This window comes from Bufo bufo, chromosome 2, assembly GCF_905171765.1.
Source record: "Bufo bufo chromosome 2, aBufBuf1.1, whole genome shotgun sequence".
NCBI lineage: Eukaryota > Metazoa > Chordata > Amphibia > Anura > Bufonidae > Bufo > Bufo bufo.
The window spans coordinates 237,842,013-237,869,033 of NC_053390.1; the positions used below are offsets into that span (position 1 = coordinate 237,842,013).

General features: G+C 43.4%; 1 protein-coding gene across 1 annotated transcript; it reads left to right on the forward strand.

The window, feature by feature from the left end:
• The first annotated feature begins 12,344 nt into the window (after positions 1-12,344).
• On the forward strand, positions 12,345-24,506 carry PUS1 (pseudouridine synthase 1). Its single transcript, XM_040416262.1, has 6 exons — positions 12,345-12,458; positions 15,453-15,733; positions 16,609-16,746; positions 18,392-18,494; positions 19,865-20,556; positions 23,900-24,506. Exons 2-6 carry the CDS (start codon positions 15,515-15,517, stop codon positions 23,942-23,944), a joined length of 1,197 nt encoding a protein of 398 aa, XP_040272196.1. The 5' UTR covers positions 12,345-12,458; positions 15,453-15,514; the 3' UTR covers positions 23,945-24,506.
• Positions 24,507-27,021: the final 2,515 nt, after the last annotated feature.

Consider the following 27,021-nt stretch of genomic DNA (forward strand, 5'->3'; position numbering starts at 1 on the left):
CTGTCAACCCGATCCGCGATGTGTCAAACTCTATTGCCAGGAAGACAGCACACTGTTCGGCGATCACGGTCTTTGTGACAGATTTCCCTATCTGTTCCCCTAATAATGGAGTCTCCCACTACCAGCACCTGTCTGGCCTGCCCTGCTCTCCTGGTTCCCTGCTTACTGGAGCTGACATTCCTCTGACTGGCAGAGGAAGTGTCCAGCTGCAGCAGTGCTGTCCCTGGACTGACATCCCCCTCATCTGCCAAACGTGCAAACTTGTTGGGATGTGTCAGATCAGGGCTAGCCTCCCTGGCACTCTTCCCTCTACTCCGCTTTCTATTACCCAGCTAGCTACCTCACTTTCCTCAGCCTCCTCTCTGTCACCCTCCCCCTCATCTACCCCAAAGAGTGCTTGCTCGGTGAGAAGCAAACTCTTTTGCAAATTGTCAATGCCTCTCAGTGTTGCAACTTGCCCGTTTAGAGACTCGATTTGCGATTCCAGACGGGTAATTTGCTCACATCTTGAACAAAGATATACACCCTCGAACGGCTGTTCCAGGACTGCATACATCATGAAAGATGTGCACTGGACTGCGTTGTCAATTGTGCAACACATACTAAATGGGGATTACAACAGTAAAAAAGTAAAACAGTAAATATGATTTAGAATTAGACCCTGTCTGCTGTAGTTGAAGGACTACCTAGAATTAAGCCAACAACACACAAGGAAAATATATCCAACCTTAGTTTCCAACTCCTTTTCTTAAACTCCTTTTTTTTAACTCCACTTAATAAGAAGCCCACTTAGTAGAGCAAGCCTCAGGAAGAGCAAGCTCAGGGAGTTTTAGTGGTTTAATATATAGCACCTGGTTGCCCAGGCCACTCCCCTTAATCAAGCAGAGAAAAAAAAAATGGGTTTATACGCACATTTATAATTGGGTAAAAATGAAGAAAATAAAATACCTTAAACATGTTTGGTATCACTGCGTTCATAACAACCAGCTCTATAAAAATATCACATGACCTATCCCAAAAAATAAAAACAGTGCCCAAAAAAAAGTTTTGGTCACCTACCATCACAAAAAGTGCAAGCGATCAAAAGGGCGCATGCCTCCAAAATAGTACCAATCAAACCGTCACCTCATCCTGCAATAAATGAGACCCTACCTAAGACAATTAGACTATGGAGACACTAAAACATTTTTTTTTTTTAATTGTATTATTGTGTAAAACTTAAATAAATAAATAAAAAAGATACATATTAGGTATTGCCATGTCCGTAACGACCTGCTCTTTAAAAATATCACATGACCTAACCCCTCAGGTGAACGCCGTAAAAATAAATAAATAAAAACTGTGCCAAAATTACCAGTTTTTTGCTCACCTTGCCCCAAAAAGTGCAATAATGAAAAAAATCATATGTACCCAAAAATGGTACGTCAACTCTTCCTGCAAAAAACAAGCCCCTGCACAAGACGATCGGCAGAAAAATAAATAAAAAATGGCGTTCAGAAAATGGAGACACAAAAACATAATTTTTTTTCAAAAATGCTTTTTTATGTAAAACTGAAACAAACAAAGAAAGTAGACATATTTGATATCATCGCATCCGTAACAACCTGCTCTATAAAAATAGCACATGATCTAACCTGTCAGGTGTAAAAAACAAAAAATAAAAATGGTGCCAAAACATCCATTCTTTGGTTACCTTGCCTCACAAAAAACATAATATAGAGCGATTAAAAATCATATGTACCCCAAAATGGTAAATTTGGGGTACAAATTATCCCCTAGTTTCCAAAATGGGGTCACTTTTTGATTGTTTCTACTGTAAGGGTGCATCTGGGCGGGCTCCAAATGGGACATGGTGTCTAAAAACTAGTCCAGCAAAATCTGCCTTCGAAAAACCATGCAGCAGTCCTTTCCTTCTGCGTCCTGCCGTACACCCTTATATCCCTTTACGACCACATGTGTGGTGTTTCTGTAAACCTCAGAATCAGGGTAATAAATGTTGTTTTGTTTGGCTGTTAACCCCCGATGTGTTAAAGAAGAAAATGGATTAAAATGGAAAATCTGCCAAAAATTAGAAATTTTGAAATTTCATCTCCATTTTCCTTTAATTCTTGTTGAATACCTAAAGGGTTAACAAAGTTTGTAAAATCCATTTTGAGTAACTTGAGGGGTGTAGCTTCCAAAATGGGATCATTTATGGGGGGTTTCTACTATGTAAGCCCCACAAAATGACTTCAGACCTGAACTGGTCCTTAAAAGGTGGGTTTTGCCTTCTAACGTCCCCAAAAAATAAAATGACATTTACAAAATGATGCCAACATAAAGTGGACATATTGGGGAATGTTAAGTAATAAGTATTTTATGAGGTATCACTTTCTGTGTTAAAAGCAGAGAAATTATAATTTTGAAAATTGCGAATTTTTTTAAATTTTTTGGTAAATTTGGGATTTTTTCATAAATAAAGATGAAATATATTGACTTAAATTTATGACTGTCATGAAGTACAATGTGTCACGAGAAAACAATCTCAGAATGGCTTGGATAAGTAAAAGTGTTTCAAAGTTATACATGTCAGATTTTCAAAATTAAGCCTGGTCACGAAGGTGCAAAATGGCCCGGTCATTAAGGGGTTAAAAAGGTCCGGAATCAACGACAATGGATATTGATTTTTGACCATGACCTTGTTTAATTCCATGTTGTTGATACAAGGCCTCAGACCCCCCCCCCCCCTTTTTTTTTAAGAACCGCGAGCCCATAGGGGATTTAGATGGTCTAATATGCCTATTTTTTAGGCTTTCCTGTATATAATCCCACATAGACTGTTGTTCAGGATTTAAATACTCCCCTTAGGGTATCTAGCACCTGTTACCAAATCAATAGTACAGTCGTACGGTCTATGTGACGAAAGGGAGTCTAAGCCACTCTCAGTAAATAAGTCAGCAAAATCTCTGACATACTCTGGGACATCTACCCTGAGGCTAGCTTGTAACATGGTCAGGCAGGTAGCAGAACAATCCGTTCCCCACTTCTCTAGTTCACCAGAAGTCCAGTTGATTACTGGATTGTGCTGCTGTAGCCATGGTAACCCCTGAATGACATGAGTTGGGAAATTTCTCATTACAAAGAAGGAACACATTTCAGTATGAATAATACCAACAGTCATGGAAACACTAAAAGTATAGAATTCCACCAGCCCTCTAATACCATGACATGTATGGGCTCCGAGAGTGAACACAATAGAATACTCAGAGACAAGGCAAAATCTATAAAATTGGCTGCAGACCCATAGTTCCACAAATGCTAGACCCGAAATTCAATGGAATACATACGGGGAGCAGAATCTTTTAAAATATCTTTAGGAAGTACCTGGTCGTCTAAGTGACTCCTGGAATTATCCCTTAGGCACTGTAATTTCTCTGTGGCCAGTCGTTGGGCAGAGTCTTAGCAGGTGATCAGCACTCCCACAGTAGAAGCAGTCCCTTCTTCCTTCTCAGCTCTCTCCGATCCTGTGAGGGCAGGGTCGCACCAAGCTGCCTAGGTTTCTCAGGAGAGACCAAGGTTTTCGATAACATGGAAGAGGAATCCGTGTCGGATACTGTCTGGGGAGTAGAAAGTCGCTCCCTACATGGCTCTCTGGGTCATCTGTCCATACTCCCTGTCAGAGTCATAACTTCATCGAATGTGTCAGATGAGAGGTAACTAATTAGCATGTCTTTTAATAAATCAGAAAGTCCCTGGCGAAACAGGCACCACAGTGCCTTGTCCTTCCAAGCTGAAGCCACACACCATTTGCAGAACTCTGCACAATTTTCCTCCACTGGTCTGTGGCACTGCCAGAGAAACATTAACTGTGTCATTGCAAACACGTCTCTGTCTGACTCACCATGCAACATTCCCAAAGCCCAAAAAAAAACCTCATCAACATACACCAGCTTGGGGGAATCCACTGGTAGTGAAAAGGCCCATTTTTGCAGATCCCCTTGCAATAAAGAAATAACTATTCTCACTTTCTGTGGCTACATGCCAGAAGAGTTAGGACGCAAGCGAAAATACAATTTACAACTCTCCTTAAAAGTCATAAAGTTCTTCCTGTCGCCCGCGAAGCAGTTGGGCAAATTTACTTGCGGCTCAATAGGCTGTGGGGCAGCCCCCTACGCACTCAGTGCATTCTCCGGATGCTGGACCCTTACTGCAAGATCCTTCACCAGCTGAGTAAAGCCCTTGCTTCTGATCCAAGATAGCTCTCATCGCATCCATAATAATATACAAGGACTACAATATTTGTATGTTCTGTGATTCTGTCACAGTAGGGAACAGTGAGCCCTGTACGGCTGCCTAGTACTGTCCCTATCATTTTGCGCGATCCGCCCTAACTGGCAGCCCACAACCGGACAGAAATCCCTTCCTACATATGTGCTGGGCCCGAATCTTGGAGGGGAACACAGGGAAACAAATAACAGATGACTAGTAGTGACAGAATGGCACAGCAGACAAAGACAGAACCAGAAAACATACCAAGCCGACGTCAATACCATGTCAACATATGCCATAAATGTCAGATAGGTGCAGGTTCCACCTCTGGGACCTTCACCTCTCTCCAGAATGGGCCCCTAAGGCAAAGGAGAGCACACTGTACATGCGCGGTGTGCTCTCCATTCAATGCTATGGGACTTATGAAAATAGCTGAGTGAGCGTACTTGGCTAACGTCAGAATTCCCATAGCAGTGAATAGAGAGCAAACCGTGCACGCACAATTGCTTCTCCATTCACCGCTATGGGACTACTAGCCAAGTTAGCTATTTTCAGAACTCCCATAGCAGTGAATGGAGGGTGGCTACACTTGTACGGCTGTTCTCCCTTTACTTCAGGGTCACGTTCTAACTGTAGGGGTGAGTCCTAGAGGTGGGACCCCACTGACCATAGGGAACAGGGGTCCAGTGTCCCTAGCTTTAATGCAGCAGCAATCGGACATGCACAATGACACCCTATTCAAAGTCTATAGGACATCCCAAAGATAGCACTTGACTATCTTCAATAGTCCCATAGTTTTAAAGGAGCAGTAATGCGCATGCTTCAATGCCCCTCCATTCAAAGGAGGGGATGGGATTTCTGTTCTCAGCAGTGGAACCTCCACTGATCAGACACCTATCACAAACCTGTGGATAGGTGAAAAGTTGTCATTGTGCCACAACTCCTTTAAACATTTAAAGTTAAATGCTATTTAAAAGGAACCTGTTGAAAATGCAGTCCAGTCTAAAGGCAGCATGTTATGGAGCAGTAGGAGCAGAGAAGATGGAGTGGTCCTACTCAGGAATTGACCGCTGTCTCTGTATAGACTCATACAGGGAAGGCTGTCAATCACTGCCCACTGGACTTTTAAGACCAGAGGTTTAAATGAATAAATGACAAGTTACACTGAACATTTTAAAACAAACCTATATTTCTCGCTCATGTCATTGGGGGACACAGGACCATGGGTATAGCTGCTGCAGGGCACTAAGCCAAAAAGTTCCTCCCGCTACCTATACCTCCTCCTACTGGGAGAGAGATAACCAGTTTTAGCTCAGTGTCTGTAGGAGGCAGACCTCCCTGTTTTGGATTGCACTTCTGATCTTTTCTTATTTTTTATTTGCTTTTCTTTTTAGGTGGAACACACGGTCTGAGCAGTTCCCTCATATTGGCCACTATATTTCTGTGATTTTGGAACACAGGGTTCACCTCCCCTCCCTGTATCCCATGCAGACAGGAAAAGGGGTATCAGTCTTCCTCCCCATTCTATCCTTCCTCAAGAGAACAAAGTGGAACCAGGCAACCTAACTCCCCTGGCACCTTCCAGCCATGATGGTACTCTGAGGGGGGGGAGGGGGGGACGACGACGACAAAAAGGATAAAGGCAGGGTCAATACGCCAGATTCTGGATAAGTATTTCCCCTCCCCTGTTCTCCTTCTCTTTCAGGGTTTTCATCATCTTCTCTGTTGGGGACATCAGGATTGGGACATTGACTGCATTCTCTGTCACTTTCAGCATTCTGAAGCCTCTGACTTCCTGCTAGGTAGGACGTTGCCATATTTTCCTGGTAGCTCCTTTGTCAACCCCCATTCTTGCCAGCCCTAGCTAAGTAGTACGCAGTTACTTTGCCTATGTGACCATGTACGAATCTACAGATGACCTTCCCCCTCGTACAGCTGTCCACAGCTACTGAGGTCGATCCAGAACAATCCTCCAAGATCACTTCCAAAGTAGATAGCTAAGTCTCTGCAGTCCTCAAGACTTTCCCCTGCACTCAGACCTTACTATTGTGATGGGACCACCTGGATCAACATTTTGCCCCTCCAAAAGGCCAGGGCTTGCTTTATCCTTTCCAGGCAGATTTGGTCTCCAAGTGATCAGTCTCCCCTAAAGTAGACCCTTATAGCCCGTATTGCAAAGCATACCACTACTCCTTCCATTATCCAGTTGACTATTGTCTGGACTCCTTTCATGTACTTGCCCATCTGTACTCCTGCAGTGAGTCCGGCCTCTCCAAAGCAACACCACCGGCGTCACTCAATTACCAGCCTCGCTGACAGTTTTGCTGATCGGCCTATCAGGGGCAGGGACGACGGGCCAATCAGGCTCGGCGCTGCCATAATGTGCTTCCTGTTGGCAGGATATTTAAAGGGCTTCTGTCACCCCACAAAAGTCTTCTTTTTTTTTTTTGGGATAGTTACATTCCTTATAGCGCGATATAGGAGAGGGCCCTTTCACTAGCCTCAAACCTAAAAGCACTAAACCCCCTCCCCAATGGAGAGCAGCTCTATAGATTTATTCTTGACCATAGTGAGTAAAGAACTAGAAAAATTAGATTATAAACAGCCCAAAAATGGCTCCAATTTGGATAAAAAAGAAATAGAGGCCATGATGAAAATTCAATCAAATCATGACATCATTTTAAAACCATCTGATAAAGGTGGAAACCTAGTGGTCATGAATCATCAAGAATATAAAAAAATGTGTAACACCATTCTTAATGATAAAAATTGTTATCAAATTCTTGAGGCTGATCCCACAGAAAATTTCACTAGGGACCTGGAAATCATCCTTATTGAAGCTCTTCAGAACAAAATAATATCTAATGATGAGGCCAAATTCATGCTCGTGCCACATCCCCAAACTGCTACATTTTACACTGTCCCTAAGATCCATAAAGGACTCACCCCATTAAAAGGACGCCCAATTGTTGCAGGCATTAATTCCCTCACCCAGAATGCCGGTATTTATGTCGATAAGGTCCTTAGAAATTATGTTACAGCACTCCCTTCATATATTAGAGATACTTCGGATTTATTGGGTAAGATAGATGGCATACAACTTGACGATGATGTTCTCATAGCCTCTATAGATGTAGAGGCTTTGTACAGCAACATTCCACACGACAAGGGACTGTGTGCCATTAATCACTTCCTCAAGAGCCGCGGTACACAATATAGTGCACATAGTAACTTTGTTCTTCAACTTATGGATTTTATTCTCAGACATAACTTCTTTCTTTTTGACTCCAGGTTCTTCCACCAGCTCAGGGGCACAGCAATGGGGAGCGCATGTGCCCCCACTTATGCTAACTTGTTCCTGGGCTGGTGGGAGGATACCTTGGTATTTACAGATGAGAGTCCGTGGACGTCGAGGATAGTCTTCTGGGGCCGCTATATCGATGACATTCTGATATTCTGGAGCGGCCCCAGACGACTATTCTCTGATTTCTTGGCCGACCTGAATAAAAATCAAATAGGCATGCACTTCACATCGGAAGTGTATAATCAAGGTCTTGCCTTCCTGGATTTATACATCACCCTGAGGAATGGCGCGATTACCACAAAAACTTATAGAAAACCAACAGCAACAAATAATCTGCTTAGGTGGGAGGGCCATCAACCAGAAAACCTAAAATGCGGCATTCCAAAGGGACAGTATCTGCGAGTTCGCAGAAACTGCACTACACAAAAGGATTTCTTCAGTCAGGCAAAAGACCTTAAGACCAGGTTTAACCAAAGTGGTTATCCTGACTATCCCTTACAAAGGGCGTTCAGGTCGGCTTTGAATCAAAATAGAATGGACCTTTTATCACCCAAACCCAAAAAGACAGATACGGACTCCATCTTCCGTATAATCGGCACCTATGATACCTGCAACAGAGAAGTCCGATATATCTTTCAAAAATACTGGGATATGCTTCTATTGGACCCAGATATACGTGATATACTTCCAGCTAAACCTGCCATAACGTATAGAAGGGGTAGATCACTAGGTGACAGATTTGTTCACAGTCATTATACAGCAGTCAAAAAACCCGGCACCTGGTTAGATAGAAAACCCTTGGGGACCTTCAAGTGCGGCTCCTGCATAGCTTGTCCTTATATACATCAAACCAAAAACTTCACCAGCAACACCACCAATAAAACATATAATATTCGGGATTTTGCAAACTGCAAGACTAGTGGGGTGGTATACCTCTGTACATGTTTGTGTCAGCTTCAGTATGTCGGTAAGACTAAGCGGGAATTTAGAAGAAGAATTGGAGACCATCTAGGAGACATCAAACATAAGAGAGATACCACCCTCTCTAGACATATCCATGACCTCCATGATGGCAATCCCAAGTGTCTAAAATTCTGTGTTGTTGAGGTAATTCGCCCATCGCCAAGAGGAGGCTACCTCAATAAGAGAATTTTACAAAAAGAGTCCGAATGGACCTACCGATTAAAAACGGTGAGCCCACTTGGGCTGAATGAAATTCTGTCTTTTGGTTGTTTCATCTAAATGTAATTTGAATATACGGTAGTTTGTCTTCATCTGGTTTTTAATAATGACATACTACCTAATCCAACTAAACTATTACCTTCCCCCCTGGATGATTATTATCATCCGCTGCTATCATCTTTTGTGATTCTTTGTTATTTTTACTGTACCTTGTTGGACATATATATGTATCTTTTTGAAAACCTGTGATATCCTATTCAAGTGATCATGATTATATAATACTTAATTCGGACCAAACAAATGATAATATCAGACCGAAATAGGTCTTTATTTCATTATCTATATACAAATGGTACTAGTATTAGGTGGTAGGACATAATCATTAGTTATAACACATACAATAGCAGGTCCTCCTTTATGTATCCATTTGCCGTCCCATACTACTATTCCAACCATTAAAACCCTCCTTGTATATGCCACTATGATAGACCAATTATAGATTTTTCACCTCTGTGCCATAACTTCAAATTATGTCTATGAAATATATCAGCGATGCCTCAGTATCTAGTGGCAGCATTTACTCTTCATTATATGCTGTAACATCCAAAACTGTACACTGTTTGGTATTTCCCATCGATCGGATCGCTGTGGAACGCATTAACATGCGTTCCAATGTTCACTAATAACATTTTCCGGCACAGTCTGTCTACTTCCGGTCCCTCATGCGTTCCACCTTCGGCTTGCGTTCCACCAGCAGCCAATGATAGCGGTCGGCGTCTAAACCGATGACGCACTTCCGGTTTTGGCTTGCGTTCCACCAGCAGCCAATGCTAGCGGTCGGCGCCCACACTAATGACGCACTTCCGGTTCCGGCATGGACGACGGTGGAACGCACGCCGCACATCACAGATCATGAGGTACCTATGTTAATCTATTATGTTAATTGGGTTTGGTATATAAAGGTGGCAGTCGCAGATATCACTCTGGACTGCATTACCCAGTTGGATATTATCGACAAAGAGCTATTGGGCTGACGGCTATCGTGCCAATGATCTATTTCTATCTTTATTTTTGATATCCCCTGAAGAATCCGGTGATACACATCCACTATCATCGGAGGAAACGTGTTGGGATTACTCCATCCTATTACTCTTTTTGGCTGCACTGACACTGGGAGAAATCACTTTTAGGGACAGGACAATAGGGATAGCCGTCGATAAGTGGGGTCGCTCCCTTGGGGGTGATTCTCCCGCATCTAGGCGGGAGACCTCTCCGCTTGTAGGCAGGGCCTCACTAGTCGGCTAGGGATACTATCTTCCCAGTTACCCATCCGTCCTGTATTAGAAGAGCCGTTGACTACAACATCTTTTTTGTGATATCTGCAGCGAACACCCATCCATACCGTTCCTGTGGACCTTTCTACCCCAAACACGTACATCCTGCTGTGGTACGATCTATCTCCATAACAGAAAAACCATCAAACCGTGAGTGGGGACTATCTAGTCCAAATCGTGCTCTCTATTCCTGTTTGTCTACCCAGTGCCTTTATGTGCATAAGCCCGTGTATCTCACATATGCAGTCATCTATATACCTTTGTGGGACTTATTTTAAATGTTAATAACTAAAAGTTAAGTTTTAGTAGGATAACTATTCAGTGACATACAGTTTTTTATTCCTACATTATATATATCTTCTTATACTGTGAATTATAGCGCGATATAGGAGAATATAATCTTGTCACTTACTTTCATGCGGCCGTTTCTTTAGAAAACGAAGTTTTATAATATGTAAATCCGGTCTCTACCAGCAAGTAGGGCGTCTACTTGCTGGTAGCCGCAGCAGAAAACCGCCCCCTCGCCGTGTTGATTGACAGGGCCAGCCGTGATCTCCTCCTCCGGCCGGCCCTGTCAGTATTTCAAAAATCGCGCGCCTCTGTTCATTCGGCGCAGGCGCTCTGAGATGAGGAGGCTCGTCTCCTCAGAACTCCCTCAGTGCGCCTGCGCCGATGACGTCTTCTCTTTCGGTGATGTCATCGGCGCAGGTGCACTGAGGGAGTTCTGAGGGGACGAGCCTCCTCATCTCAGAGCGCCTGCGCCGAATGAACAGAGGCGCGAGATTTTTGAAATACTGACAGGGCCAGCCGGAGGAGGAGATCACGGCTGGCCCTGTCAATCAACACGGCGAGGGGGCGGTTTTCTGCTGCGGCTACCAGCAAGTAGACGCCCTACTTGCTGGTAGAGCCCTCATTTACATATTATAAAACTTCGTTTTCTAAAGAAACGGCCGCATGAAAGTAAGTGACAAGATTATATTCTCCTATATCGCGCTATAAGGAATGTAACTATCCCAAAAAAAAAAAAAAGACTTTTGTGGGGTGACAGAAGCCCTTTAAATAAGCAACTGTTGGCCACATTTGCCCGTGATTGGTCTTCCAGCCTCACAAGCTTTGTTGTATGCTTTCTGGATCTCTGACCTGCTGCCTGTTTGTGACCTCCCCTCTGTCTAATGACTTCAACTCTGATGCTATCTCCTGGTTTTGACCCTGCGCGTTGTCTCTCCTTTGGTTTTGCAATGGCTGGCCAACTTCTATAAATCATCCCTCTGTCCGAGCAGGTGAATCTCCTTTCTCAGTATGGATTCCAACACCACAAGAACCAGAATCACCCTTCCCCAGGACAAACGGATATCCCTCCTGCGGAACAATAACCCATCCCCAGCTGCTGCAGAATCAGTTAGAGGCGTGGCCTAGTATGAAAAAAACTGCCGCAATGCGCACCGCACATATTGTCCGTCTTTGCAATTTGGGAGGTATGTGGAAGTACTTCATGATATGGAGACTTACTGACTGCTTCATGGGAAACAAATATGAAAAGAGGTATGGATATCTGGCTTGGGTATATTCCCTTGTCAAATCCTAAGGCTTGCTCTAAAATTGAACTTTGGCTCATGGGGAACAACTTCCAAAAATTGGCTAAACGTGTGAGCATAGCCTAGAGTATGGCTACACGGCGACAGCCGTTGCTCACAGGTTCGCTGAGTAGTGGTGATCCTATAGAAATGAATGGGATCATTGTGCCCATCGCAGGAAATCCCACACAGCGTCGCCGTGTAGCCATAACCTCACTTGGTCAAAAGAAAAGCCCAAAATGGCAAGAATATGGCAAGTACCGTGTGAACTATACACAGACCTCCCAAGTGTCTCTCTTTCGAGGGATAGTCTTTTTTCTTTTTTTTTTACCCAAGTCCCTCTGTCCCTCTTTTTCATATCAGGTATAGATTTGCATTAATACATTTACAATACTGATGCAGAAAGTGTTTGGCAGTTCCTACCTATATATTAGAGCTTATTATTTGATGCAATTTTGATTTTAGAAATTTCTAGATTCAGATACATTTTGCGCTATTATGTTCTATTGAAGTGTATACATATGCAGGACCATAATGGACCATAAGCGTCCCTCTTCCAGCATCCACAAGGTCTAACTATAGGTTTGGATGCGAGGTGTGATCGGCAGACGTGCCAGCAGGGGGAGCTCTTACGTTGTGACGAGCAGTTCCTGGATGCTATTGTTGAAGTCTCTTCGCTGATATCGCGCCGCCTGAGTTTGACCCTCGGCGGCAGCTGTAGCGCTCAGGGCTGCTGGAGACCAGCAGTGTTCTCCACGTGTTGGATCCGGATACAGAGCACCAGCTGGAAGGGTCGGGTGCTCGCATCGTCCGCAGGTTAGAGCTGATGTTCTGGAAGGCATATCACAGCGGCGGGCAGTATATAGTAGTGGTGAGGAGGGCGCCTGCTGAAGGAATGAGGGGCTTTAGTCCAGCTTTCTGTGCTACCTGCTCTGAGCCTACAGATCGTGACACTAGGAACAGTCGCAATGTGTGTAAAGTGACCTACAGCAATCGCATCTAGGTCATGTTCAGTAGAGGAGGGGGGGTCTGTTACTTCTGGACCCCTTGTTCACATACCCATCTATTGCTAGTTGGCTGGTTGCTCTCACTCACAAGCTCCCAATTTGACAATACTGGAGATAAGCAGCTGTCAGACATCTCCGGCACCGCTTATCTTGGGTGAGGCAGGGATCTATCTGATCTGGTAGACTCTCTGTGACCCCTTACAATAGGTGGCAAATGCTCCCAATTCCCGAGCCTTCATTGCTGTGAGGTCAAGTGTTCATGGAGAAAATCTCCTTAGACTGGACAATAAAATATGGTGGCGGCCCCATATGGTGGTTTTTTTTTATATTGTGGAGCATTTGGTCATTTCGAAAAACATCTTTTTAATCTCAGGATCCGTCAAGCAAATAGTTCCTATCACTGGTTTCAGCCTAAGGGCTCACGCATACGACCGTTTGTATTTTGTGGTACGCATAAAATACAGATGACGTCCATGTGCATCAACAGCTGGCCCCATAATAGAACAGTCCTGTCCTTGTCTGTAATGTGGACAATAATAGGACATGTTCTATTATTTATTTTTTTGTGGAACGGAAATACGGACATACGGAAACGGAAATGCACACAAAGTAACTTCCTTTTTTTTTTTTTGCGGACCCATTGAAATGAATGGTTCCGCATGTGGTCCACAAACAAAGCAGAACGGACACGGAAAGAAAATACGTTTGTGTGCATGAGCCCTAATCCTTACACTTTGAGGCCCATGTACTAAAGCCTTGTGTTTCATGCGCCAGTCTGGGGAAATGGTCTGCCACAGTAAGATGCCATAAGGAGTGTTGAGTGAGCTTTGGCGTACAGGGTTCGGGTTATCTAAGCATTCTGTTATGGGTTCTGCTACCACGGACTAGAACTTTTATGCTCCGTGTTAGCGGAATCCATAATGGAATTCTTAGGTAACACGAACCTTGTACGCCGAACTTGAAAACACAGAAGTTTGCTCGTCCCTAGCCATTAAGTTGAACAGGCACGGGGGGGCCTCTTAATAAATTTGTCGTGATTTCCGCTGTCTGAGCACCTAAAACTGAAATCCAGTTTGGAGCTATAGTACATGGTGTTAAAAATTGACGTCCGTTTTATTGTAAATGTGGCGAAAGCAGCAAGGAACATAAGTTGCAACACTGTGCCATTTGCAGAAAAATGAGTGACTTGTGACATTTGTAAACTACCAATCTAGAGTACAAGTTTAGTAAATACCCACCTGCCCCCATGTTTATGGCTCATCCTTCGGGTGTTTCTAGCCTTTACTTCGCTGTAGTTGTAAGGCATTGCATTAAAGGGGTTCTCCAGGATTTATTCCATAAACAGCCCCGCACCCGTCTGTGGGTTGTGCCTGGTACTGCAGCTGAGCTGTAATACCGGACACAACCTGTGGATAAGTGTAGTGCTGTATTGGAAGAAAGCAGCCTTTGTTTTCTAGCCCTGGAGAACCCCTTTAATAATACTAAACCTGTGATTGTGTGAATCACTAATGGCAGTTTTGCCAAATAGGCAAACATATACCCACTGTACATCTTACCCAATATCGATATCTAATGACTGATGAATAACGACCAAATAAGTGTTATTATGGTATTTAACCCCTACTGAACGGTCAAGAACCAATGCAATGAAATCCCCCAAATTGCTGAGTGTTAGAAGTCCCAGTTGGTGGTGCGGCTGATTGTGGTCTATGGCATTTTTTGCTGTGTACCAGCCTCCTGGGGTTTTCTGGGCACTGGATATGACTTTATTAATCCCTATGTAGGGAAATTGCAATATTATCGTAGCAGGGTCCTTTAATATCCTGCCCAGTAATGAGCCCTGAATCCGATTGCTGGTAACAGTATGTCGATCCGTGCGTGCAATTATCTTTTAGTGTGGGAATGAATGATCTTTATTATGATCGTTCATGCCCCCCCCCCTTTCAGTCTTCATCTGTTGGCAACATACATCCTTTTTACACGGGGCGATGTGCTTCCGATAAGTTTAGTGACATGTAAAAGGCGTATGAGCATTGTATGTTCCCAATCATTGGGCCCATAGGCTGATGTAAAGCCTGTTAAAGGGGAGTTTAATACTGATGACCTATCCTCCCCATCGTTGGGATCTGACTCCTGGCACCCCATGGTTTGTGCCGCTCCAGTATGTGCTGTGACCACCTGGCAGCTTATCAAGCACAGTGCAATCCATTGAACAGCGTATGTGTATAATATTGCAGCCCAGCCCCATTCTCTTGAGCTGTACCTAGGGCTATGTGACCGATGAATGTAATGTCCACGAAGTGCCACAGCCTCTTCAAAGAGCTGATCAATGGGAGTGTCGGGAATCAAACCCCAACAATCACATCCTGAGCATAGGTCATCAGTATGAAACAGTCGGTCAATACCTTCAATGACACCGCTGTTCTTCTGGATCTATTGAATTTTGTATGTGTATTCCGAGATCTGTATTTTTCCACAAACTACTGGTCCGCAGGAAAAGAGTGGTACCGTGCACTACCTTGGTCTATCTTGCAGACAGATCACACCCTGATGGAAGCCGTGGACAGCACAAGGATGCCATCTATGTCTGGTCCATTTGTCACTGATCCGTTACATAGAAAAAAATTATAACGATAAAAATTTGGTAACAAAAAAATAAATCTTTCACGCAGCCACAAAAAAATAAATGAAAAAAAATCAACCACTGTGAAAAAACCCAGACATGCCCTTCACAGCGTTGTGGCTCCAACGAGCATCCTCTCTGCTGATTATTGCTATTGTTATGATTATGTGTGTCTTGCAGTAAGGGTTCCTAACGTAGCTCTAGTGCATTTTGCCTGTTACAAGAGCCCATCTAACCTCTTCATGGCTGACCTGATAACTGAGGAGCCAAAACAGCGAGCAAGCGGTGGGGGAGAAACCAGGAAATCCTCTCGTTTCCAAGAGGAATCTGAGGCTTTGGAGGAAAACGGACATGACGCAAAGAGGTTTAAAGTGGACCATGAAGAGCAGAACAAGAAGCATCCAAAGAGGAAAGTGGTGCTGCTCATGGCTTATTCTGGAAAAGGGTACCATGGAATGCAGGTATATATTAAAGGGGTCCTCTGTATGTAAAGAAGTCCTAAAGGAGCATCCCAATGATAGACCTGGTGTAGCTCAGCTGTTCTATAACTCCCCATAGACAATAAGGCCTCTTTCACACGAGCGTTATGGATTCTCTCAGGGTCTGTTCAGAAAAAAACTGATGGGTTTTGCATGCAAGGTCAGTCAGTTTTGTCTGTGATTGCGTTTAGTGTTCAGTGCAATCCGTTTCCAATGCGTTTTTCACGCACGTGAAAAAAAACTGAAGAATAACAATCTACAACTTACCATTAGTGAAAAATGCATTGCATCCAGATGAAGTCCATTTTTCCCGAAAGTCCCATTTACTTTGAGGGAACCAGAGCTGAGTGAAAAACGCAGAATATAGAACATGTTGCGATTTTTCCTGAACGCGGAAATGATGCGTGAAAAATGCATTGCACCCTGCGGAAAAATCGCTAATGTGAAAGAGGTCTCGCTGAGAGCGCTGCAGAACCAAATCTACTCTGGACCCTGCTGGTCTCAAAGGAGAACAGAGAGATTGATGTCAGGTGTTTATGGCGAGACCTTGAATGGAGCAGCAGTTCACATATGTAATTACCACTTCATTGAAACTCCATGACCATGGTGAGGAGAAATGAGGGGGTCACCCATTTATCACCAATGTTTTTTTGAGGGATAACCCCTTCAAAGCTTAACATTGGGGGATCTTCTGATTTTGACTAGTCTAGCCAATTATGTTCGCCTGAATATTATTTTATCAGAATCCACAGAAAAAGAGCCCTGGACTTGTGCTGAAGTTTAAGGAGCCAAACACTAGTACAGTTGCCATGCAGTAATGCCATTCCGTGCTCACCGCTGGCTCTCTTGTTCTGCAGAGGAACGTGGGTTCATCCCAGTATAAAACGATTGAAGACGAACTTGTGCAGGCCCTTGTCCTGTCAGGCTGTATTCCCGAGAATCACGCCGACGACATGAAAAAGATGTCCTTCCAGCGATGTGCACGCACAGATAAGGTAGGTCTTAGATCTGTAATGTTACAGCACCACGCCATGCGTCCTGTTTGCTCACAGCTCAGGATCCATTTTGGCCATCAAACCATTCTGAGAGTTTACCTAACGTGATGCCGCCTAGACCCTGTCTAAAATGTGCCAAAATGTGGTGCTTTTCTGGCATATACTGTTACATCAAGTTTTAGACCTATTTATGAAGCAAGTGTGTAACAAAGTATCATCCACTGCGCCTAGCTCACCTTATCCGTTTTCAAGTGCAACACAGCATGTGACTTTATCTAATCGGCAGTGGCTTAAAAGGGTTCTGCGCAAATGAATTAAAATGGCAACTTGTCCTAGAATGTGAAGAGGACTGCAGACCTGCCTAGCGGGTGAGGGGGCACAGCCTCACTACTGCTCTACAACAGATGGTAAGGATGTGATCCTGCCTATGTTATGCCATCATGGCTGAGCAGCCTGCCAGGAACACTCACCAATATGTAGTATGTAGTGGGGGCAGCTCTGCAAGTGGAGGCAACCAGTCTCGCTCACATTCTAGGACAGGTTGCTGGCAGCCATTTTAAATCATTCTCGAAGAACCCCTTTAACAGGTAGCAACATGCGCCCAAATTTTGGTTCAGAATTTTAATGCAAAGTTAGGCAAACAATAGGACTTGATGTAAAGTTAACCCTGCTCCAGATTTATCATCCAGCCTGAGCTACTGTGATCATCTTGACGCTTCATTAGATTTCCCATGTACGTTTGTGTAGATTTTAGCGGATATACCCATTTAGTGGATAATGCTTCTCTGCACGGACTAGCAGTCATAACATGGTTGCATCTAAGCCTAGTTGGAAGAATTTTTAACACCTAATATATTACAAAAGCTGTGTGTGCTTTGCCAGATGTGGCCAAATGTAATAATGTTTACCACCCATTTAGCGCCTATTTGTTGTGCCGCAGAGGGAACCGAAATTCCCAATGTCTGAAAAAAAAACTGTTATCAATTCCTGTACGCCCGAAAACTGTTGTCAAAAAGTCCACTTGTGCAAAATTTCTGACTGCTTGGGGGTTTTGGCTCATTAGCTACTTTAAACAAAAATGGGTAAGGAGGACTAGGGCAAAGCTGCCCCGGCACATTTGGGCTAGGAAACCAGCGTTTATGTCCGCATACAGCTGTGCCACAGTTATTAACAGGTTTGCGCCTCTATCTGATTAGACCAGTGTGTAGAACATTGGTCTCGATAAATGTCCCCTCAGTGTTCTCACCTACCATTTTTGCATTGGTCTTAAGTGATCGCTTTCCTAGAAATGAAAAAACGATTTGGATGAAAATCAATTAGGATGTTTATTACTATTAACATGGCCAAAGCAAAAAAACGTAAATTTAATCTGTGTGACATCTCCACCTCACACTTGTTATAGGGCTACAAGGTGATCGCAGTGTAGCATGGCAGCCATAGAAATGAATAGGATTGCTGTGCTACTCACATGTTTGCCACAACCCTGCTGGATTTTTTGTGATTCTGGGGTCTCTGTCGCAGCAAATGTGTAGCGATCCCATTCGTTTCTATGGCTGCCCTGTTACACCGCGATCCTTGGTCACACGACGCGCCCAGGATCATCCATGTAGCCTTAAGGTCTATATCACCTATGATTTCATTTTAGGGAGTGTCTGCTGCTGGGCAAGTTGTGTCTTTGAAGGTGTGGCTAATCGACAACATAATGGAAAAAATTAACAGTCACTTGCCTTTCCACATCCGAATAATAGGTAAGGTCTCTCTTACGTTGTAAAGTGTTAGTGTGATTTAAAGGAACACTCCAATCAAAATGCATCTAATGTGTTATGCCTAGTGCAGCGCCTGACACAGGGATGTCACCCTTTGGTTTTCTTCGAGGCCCTGCCCTCGGTGCCCCACAGTCTGTCTGTTCGGCCTGAATTGTGTAGCTATTACGGAAGCTCTGTGTAATATTCCAATGGTGTGGAAAGCCTAGTATCGGGGCTCCATTTTGTTCTGTTGCTCGGGATCATTTTCAGGGAGAAAGAAGGCCTGGACCAATGCTTAGGGTATGGGCAACCAGCATAGTCAATGGCTGTACAGTTTTGCATGGCTATTAACCCTTTCATGACCGGGCCTGAATGTCCAGACAATGTTTTGTGATTTTGTGCATGTAGTAGTTTAGTGACCCTAACTTTTGTATTTGTTTGACTACCAAAATAATTAGTGATGTTTTTGTTTACTTGACGCTTAGTACTTTTTATTAGCATGTTTTTTTTAGAGATTATTTTTCATTTTTTTGGTTTATATTTGGGAAGATCGCTAATTCTTGTTAAAAAGTAATTTATTTTTTATAGCTTTTTATTTCTTCAATATTAAAACTGACACAAAAATGTATTATTGCAATGGATTTCCTGTTTTGTGCTAATATATATATATATATATATATATATATATATATATATATATATATATAACAAATCAGCACAAAACAGGAAATCCATTGCAATAATACATTTTTGTGTCAGTTTTAATATATAGTATGTATAGGTTTGAGTGAATGGGCCGACTATGATGACTGTTTCCGTTAGCAATGGCATTTTTTTAAACTTAGATTTTAATTTATTTTTGGTACATAAAAGACCTCTGGAGGACACTGACTGTGTCTGACAGCCAGGGCCCGACCTGCTCCAGCGATGCACAGCGTTGGGATTAAAGCGATGCCTGACCGTTTATATACCCCGTGCAGATAGGACGTATCTAGCCATTGGGCGGTCGTCAAGGGTTTAACAATGAACAGTGAAAACATTGTTTGTAATGAGTTAGTTGAATGCCACCACTGCTTGCATGGCCGGGCAATTCAATTACACAGCATGTGACCATACCTTTACCTCCACATAAGTAATATCAGGAGCGCTCTCCTGATCCCAGCTTTTGAGCCACCATTTTTTAAATGTTGTCCCTCTCAGCAGTCCTTTTATATAATATATTGGGGGAAAAACAATATTTATTGCTGCAGAGATTAAATGTAAATGTGTGGGGTTCAATATCATTCTGTGCAATGTAAGAAATGATATTGCACATTTCAGATTTGCTCAAATTTAATGGGTGTTTTTTGTGTTTTTGTTTTTTCTCACTGAAGGATTGAAACGAGTTACAGGACGGTTTAATTCCAAGAACTCTTGCGACGCTCGTACCTATTCCTACACCCTACCCACTTTTGCTTTTGCCCATAAAGACCACAATCTGCAGGAGGAAAGCTTCCGACTTGGCCAAGAAACCTTAGATAAAGTCAATGAACTGCTTGCTCTTTACAAAGGCACACACAATTTCCATAATTTCACATCGCAGAAAGGACCCAGGGACCCCAGTGCAAAGCGATATATCATGGAGATGCATTGTGAGCCACCTTTCCTGCAGGGAGGCTTAGAACTGGCTGTGATTAAAGTGAAAGGTCAGAGTTTCATGATGCACCAGATACGAAAAATGATTGGACTGGTTATTGCTGTGGTGAAAGGATATGCTCCACCATCTATAATGCAACGGAGCTGGGGAGAGGAAAAAGTTGACATACCCAAAGCTCCAGGTCTGGGGCTTGTACTGGAGAGGGTCCACTTTGAGAAGTACAATAGGCGTTTTGGTAATGATGGTCTTCATGAGTCTTTGGACTGGGCAGAAGAGGTGGAACAGATTGAGGCCTTTAAAAAAGAGCACATCTATCCCACAATTATTCAGACAGAAATTGAAGAAAAGTCCATGGCAAGTTGGCTGGCCACTTTATCCATTCATGACTATGATGCAACTTCTCAAGAGAAGAATGTAGTCAATCATAAGGTAAACCATTACTTTATTTTTTTTATTATGTTAAAGGGAACTTGTCAGGCAGCATGAAATCCTGGCAGGCTCCCTCATTACAAATAGCTATGCTTTACTTAAAAAAACTGCATGTTTTAAAAAGGAGCCAGGAACGGGGAGAAGAGCGACAGGGACCTTGCAAGCTTCTTCCCACCTAGCTTGTCTAGATTGACCGTTGTCAAAGACTAAAATACCTGTCAATAACACTGAGCCAGGTGGGAGCTGTCCAGGTGACTCTTCTCCCTAACCCCAGCTTGTCTTCAAATCGCAGAGTAAAACACATATATCAACAGTTATGCATACATTGCATTCGGAAAGTCTTCAGACCCTTTCACTTTTTCACATGTTATGTTGCGTCCTTGTGCTAAAATAAAATACAAATTCAAGTTTTCCCCCATCATTCTGCATTCAATACCTCATAATGAGAAAGTAAAAATGTCTGCAAATTTATTAAAAAGGAAAAATTAAAGGTATTATTCAAGACTATTAAATGTCCCCCATGACCGGGCCCCCTCACAATGAATGTACTTACCTGGCTCCCCGCGCTGCTCCTGGTCCCTACACCGCTGCTGCAGATTCTCCCTGGCAGACGGGGACGAGCCTCCCTAGTGTCACCTGCGATGCTAGGGAGGCTCGTCCCCGTCTGCCATTGGCTACTCACCTCTGACACCGGATGTTTTCATCTGCGTTTGAGGAGCAGCAGCGGTGCGGGGAGCCAGGTAAGTATATTCATTGTGAGTGGCCCAGGCATATGGGGGACATTTAATAGTCTTGGATAACCCCTTTAAATTTTGCATGGACATAATTATTCAGACCCTTTGCTATGACACTTGAAATTTAGCTCTGGGTGCCTCCCATTTCTCTTGATCATCCTTAAGATGTTCCTGCACGTTGATTGGAGTCCACCTGTGCATGATTTGGAAAGACACACCCCTGTCTATATAAGGTTTCACCGCTGAAAGTTCCAAGAGCACAAGGCCTCCATAATTCTTAAAAAGAAGACGTTTGGAACAACCAGGAATCCTCCTAGAGCTGGCCGTGATTGGCGAAAAGGGCCTTGGTAAAAGAGGTGACCAAGATCCCAATGTTCACTTTGGCTGAGCTTCAAATATCCTGTGTGCAGATGGGAGACATTTCCATGAAAAAACAATTGGGGAACATAATATTAATGAGTAATCTAAATTAAAATCCTGCTTTCTGTTTAAGCCCATAGGGACATGTCTTTCATTTGAACATTCAATGTGCATATGTAGGTACAGTAGAAGTCTTGTGGACTTTATGGCTACCCTATCACGCCCCTGATATGTATGTGTGCATGAGATCTTAAAGAAACACACCCACCAAAATTTTTATTCTCTGACCTGCTAGAAAGGTACATGATGTAATGTATAGTGTAGTGAATGTGTAGGTAATCTTCTTACCGGTGACTCTATTTGTGAGTTATAACCTCCCTACTGATCCTGAGCTGTGTCATGTGACCAACAATCTGACACAGGACAGGACGTCAGTTAGTTCAATATTTATTCCTATGTGACTGACATTGAGGCTCCCATACGAATACATAGAAAAACTGGCTTCCTGTCCACACATAAGATGCTGTGTTTGGCTAGTTAGTCTTGCTCACATGACACAGTTGAGGATCAGAAGGGAGGTTATAACTCACAAATATAGTCACTGGTAACAAGATTACCTTCACTACAGTTTACATCATGTACCTTTCTAATGGCCAGAGAATAATTTTTTTTTTATTGTTAGAGTGCTTCTTTAAAGAGGATGTCTGACCTCTCAAGAAAAACTAGTGAGAGCAGGCAAACTGTTGAAAAGAAAGACACTCTCCCCTCCGTTCCACCTCTGAGGCTTCTGTCCTCTGAGCTCCTAGTAATCACTTCTGGTCTGCTGGAGACCAGAAGCAATGAGGATAGGAGCCTCACTCACCAGAACGAGGGACTTTAGTAAGGCCAGTGTGTATGTGTTTTTTTTCCCCCCCGGCACTCAGTAATTTTTACTTAAAGGGAGTCTGTCACCTCCATATGGCCATATACAGCGCTTACATGGCGCTGTAGCACACCTATACAGGATTGTAACGGTACCTTTGTTCTTTCTTTAGACTTGCACCAGTAGGAAAAACAAAGTTTAATTCAAATGCAAATGAGCACTCGCAAGTGCCCAGGGGCGGTGTTCAGTGTGTAGGTGCCCAGGCTGCTCTGCCTTCTTTTTACTTTACTCCTCCCCAGTCTCTGCCTTTGCCGGACCTATCGATGAGGCAAGAGACTTGGAGGGCGGGCAAAAGCAGAGACTAGGGAGGAGTAAAGTGAAAAGAAGGCAGAGCAGCCTGGGCACCTGCACACTGAACGCTGCCCCTGGGCACTTGCGAGTGCTCATTTGCATATGAATTAAACTTCATTTTTCCTACTGGTGCAAGTCTAAAGAAAAGAACAAAGGTACCATTACAATCCTGTATAGGTGTGCTACAGAGACATGTAAGCACTGTATATGGCCACATGGAGGTGACAGACTCCCTTTAAGTCAGACAACCTTTTCAACATGTTGGTTCCAGTCAATTCTGCTGCTGTGTTGGGATTTTGTAATCCTATAGTTGGTCTGCTTAGGTTAAAATGGTCTACACCAGTTGTTTCCAACTCCTGAACTCCATATAAAATGGTACAGTCACCTTGCAGTTTAGGGACGCTTCACCACACAGTTTGTCCATTCAGTGTTTTCAGACGGTCTAGGGATGTACCCTATGACAAGAGGGAAGAGCAGTGACCAGTTGGGTTTTTTCATACATTTCCCGGATGAATAAGGCTACTTTCACACTAGCGTTCGGGCCCCGAACGCATCCATCTGGCCCTAATGTATTCTCAGTGGAGGCGGATCCACTGAGAATGCATCCGTCTGCCAGCGTTCAGCCTCCGCTCCGCTCAGTGAGCGGACACCTGAACGCTGCTTGCAGCGTTCGGGTGTCCGCCTGGCCGTGCGGAGGCGAGCGGATCCGTCCGCTTGAAGATGACACTATATGGCTCAATCTTCAAGCGGATCCGTTCCCCATTGACTTTCAATGTAAAGTCTGAACGGATCCGCTCAGGCTACTTTCACACTTAGAAATTTTTCTAAGTTATAATGCAGACGGATCCGTTCTGAACGGATGCAAACGTCTGCATTATCGGAGCGGATCCGTCTGATGAAACATCAGACGGATCCGCTCCGAACGCTAGTGTGAAAGTAGCCATACAAGGACCAGCACAATGCATTTACTTAAAACATATCAGGTCGTTCTACTGTCTACTTTGCTATTTTCTAATTCTGTACCTTTTTTCAATAGGTGGAAGGAACAGCTCAGAGTGATGATGATGGAGACTCCGACTGAATGTTGGTTCAGTAATCTCCTGTATAGCATTCTACAATGTGAAGACCTTGTGCAGGAAGTGCATTGAAAATCTAAGACTGTGCAGAATAATAACTGAAATGCTGCTGTGTTTTTTGGTTCTATTTCCCCCTTCATCACGCGGTCTATGCCTGTGGATAAGCAGAAGGAATGTTTAAGTTAGACAAGAGATGAATTCTAATGTAACAGAAAAGTAAAAAGCTCCGGAGGATTTAACGGGGTACTATGGATCAGAACGCTCAGCCATGTAATACCTTTCCAGAGGTAAAGGATTTTTCTGTTCTGTGACTTGGAGATAAGGTCTCATGATAACACATCTAGACATTTTCTATTACAGACTTTAAAAAGAGACTTATTTCATTTTCATAAAAATTAGCCTCTAGGCTTTAGAAATCAACGATTACTCTACAAACCCAAGCCATCTGATTGTAAATCCATGTGCCTGGTTCATCTTCTATTGCATTATGCACACAGGACTGTAAACTCTTATGTACTAAATTAAACCCATCTATTTTCATTTTAATAAACTTGTCATTTTACCATTTCTGTTAAGTGTTTTATGCTCTCTTCTGTGCCTTTGATACATTTAAGGCACAAGTCACCCGGGAGAGTACAGTATGTTGATGCTACAACGCAGGATATTTGGACCACAGAACCGTTTTCCATTTTGCTTCAGTCCATTTTAAATGGGCTATGGCTTCTTCTTTGCATGATACAGCTTGAACTTGCATTTGTGGATTTTGCAGCAAACTGTGTTCACAGAAATGATTAATGGAAGGGTTTCTGAGCCCATGCAGTGATTTCCAATACAGAATCGTGCTTCTTTTTAAAGCGGTGCCACCTGAGGGCCCTTAGATCATGAGCATCAGTCTTGTGCCTTTCAAACATAGATTTCTCCAGATTCTTCAAATCGTTTGATGGCATTATGTACTGTAGATGGTGGGATTTTCAAAGTCTTCACAATTTTACATTGTGGAACATTTTTCAGAAATAGTTCCACAATTTAACAAACTGGTAAGCATTTAATAAAGACTAGCGCTTCACACGCCAGCCTTAGTAATGTAAAATGCGGCTAATTTATTAACCACCTAACTGTTCTGCCAGAGCTGAGCTCGGGAAGGGAGGAGGGCTCCTTTAGCTGCTGATATCTCCTGAATGGAGACTGGCATTCCAGGCATTCCAGGCTTTCATACAAGACTAAAATGACAGCATTAGTCCTAGATATACAGGAGATATCCGTGTTAGAAATCGAGTCAGGAATAATCGCTGGTAAAAACTGCTTTTACTCTTTCAGCTGTATTCACTACTTCCCGATTTTCTAACAGTGATATCTTCGCATGTACTGAAGATACAAACAATTCAAAGTCCATATCTCTAGCTGGTACCACACCAGAGATATGTTCCAGTTTTGGTTGTGGTTTTTCCTTATGTGACTATCCATTAAAACAAATTGAAATAATTAAAGGGGATTTGTCACTAGATTATGTTGCTCTTAGTTATGATCTCATAAAAGTGGTGACTGATTCCCTTTAAAGTTTACCAGCTGGGAGGCGGACACTAAGGGATGCCGAGTAAGCCAAAATTCTGACTCTGCACACACTAACTCTTTCATAAATGGCCAATAATAACAATAATACATTTTCTGATTACTTTCTGTCATGTAAGTAATCAGGCTACTTAGATAGAACTTAAACCACATTTATTGGAATATAATATCTGCACTTCCTGAAATTTTCTAAATTCCTGTAATTAAATAACAGTACAGTATGCAGTTAATAACTGGAAAGCACTGTTATACACGTCATAATGTTAACAAATCTATGAATTTGTCCCCAGAAGGAAATGCGAAGAGTTATGTGCAAATCTAAATGGGAATAAAAAAAACATTTAAAGTGTAGCTCTATATGCAGTGCTTGCGATAAAATGCCATAAAAGGGTTGCTTGGGAATAAATAACTTTTCACAGGTGCCCACAGCCTGCCTCTGCTATGGAAAGATTTATACTTACCTGCTATCCGCGGCCCCCTCCTACAGCAACCCCCCAGCTACCCAGTTTTCTGTTACTCTTAAACCCTCCCTCTGTCCCTGTAATGAAGGAATCCGGGCTGCACCTTGTATTGGACCTACTTCTAGGTCCTTCTCTCATCGGTGAGAGCTCTGCCGAGAGGGGAGGGGGGGGTCAGATTACCCTTTATCACTAACACTTCCATCCTCTGTGCTGTGTGTTGGCTGCAAATTTAGGCCCTGGCACAGTATAGGCCACATTTCACCTGTGCTTTAGGTCGGACACAAAATCTAGTCCCAACCTCAGGTGCAGCCTAGGCCGCACTTTTCCTACGCAGCCATGCATTGGCCAGGGCTGCAAATTTAGGCTTGGGCATAGACTAGGCTGTGCTTTTGAGGGTGGGATTTTCACTTTGAGTATGGGTATTGCTTTCTCCCGCCTCCTCCATGGCGCAAAATCTTCTTGTCACTCCTTTCCCCTCCTCTACTCCAGTACTATGTGACCTCATCTTTTGCACTTCCTTCTGCTTGGCACGTCTGCTCCTGGGAGTGTTTGGAGAAGGACCATCTGACCTCCAGTCGCCTCTCCTGACTTTTCTGCAGGACTCTGTTTTTGTTATACATTCTTGGGGGACCATCACAGACTAGGTAACATCTGCCGTTGCTTACGTCTCCCTCTTCCTACAGGACAGGCTTTAAACCTCTCCCACACAGGTAGTGACCTCGGTCACCCTTTCTTTTATTTATTTTTTTTAAATGCTTCTTTTGTCACACACAATTCCAGTGCAGTCAGTCACAACCTCTCTGCATGTCCAGTCTCCCTCCAACTGGTGACCCCACACCAACGGCCTCGCGCCCAAACTAATGGTCGACTTGAACTGGGAGCGCTCCCTTACCAAAATAGTGCAGGACTAATAAAACCTAAGTGGAGATGCTAAAATACATTTCCCTTTTGCAGCCCGGAACCCCTCAGACTCGGAAGAACTGATGTCCAAGGTATGCCCCAAAAAGCACCCTAGACCCTGCCTTATGACTACTTGCTCTGTCACCCCAACA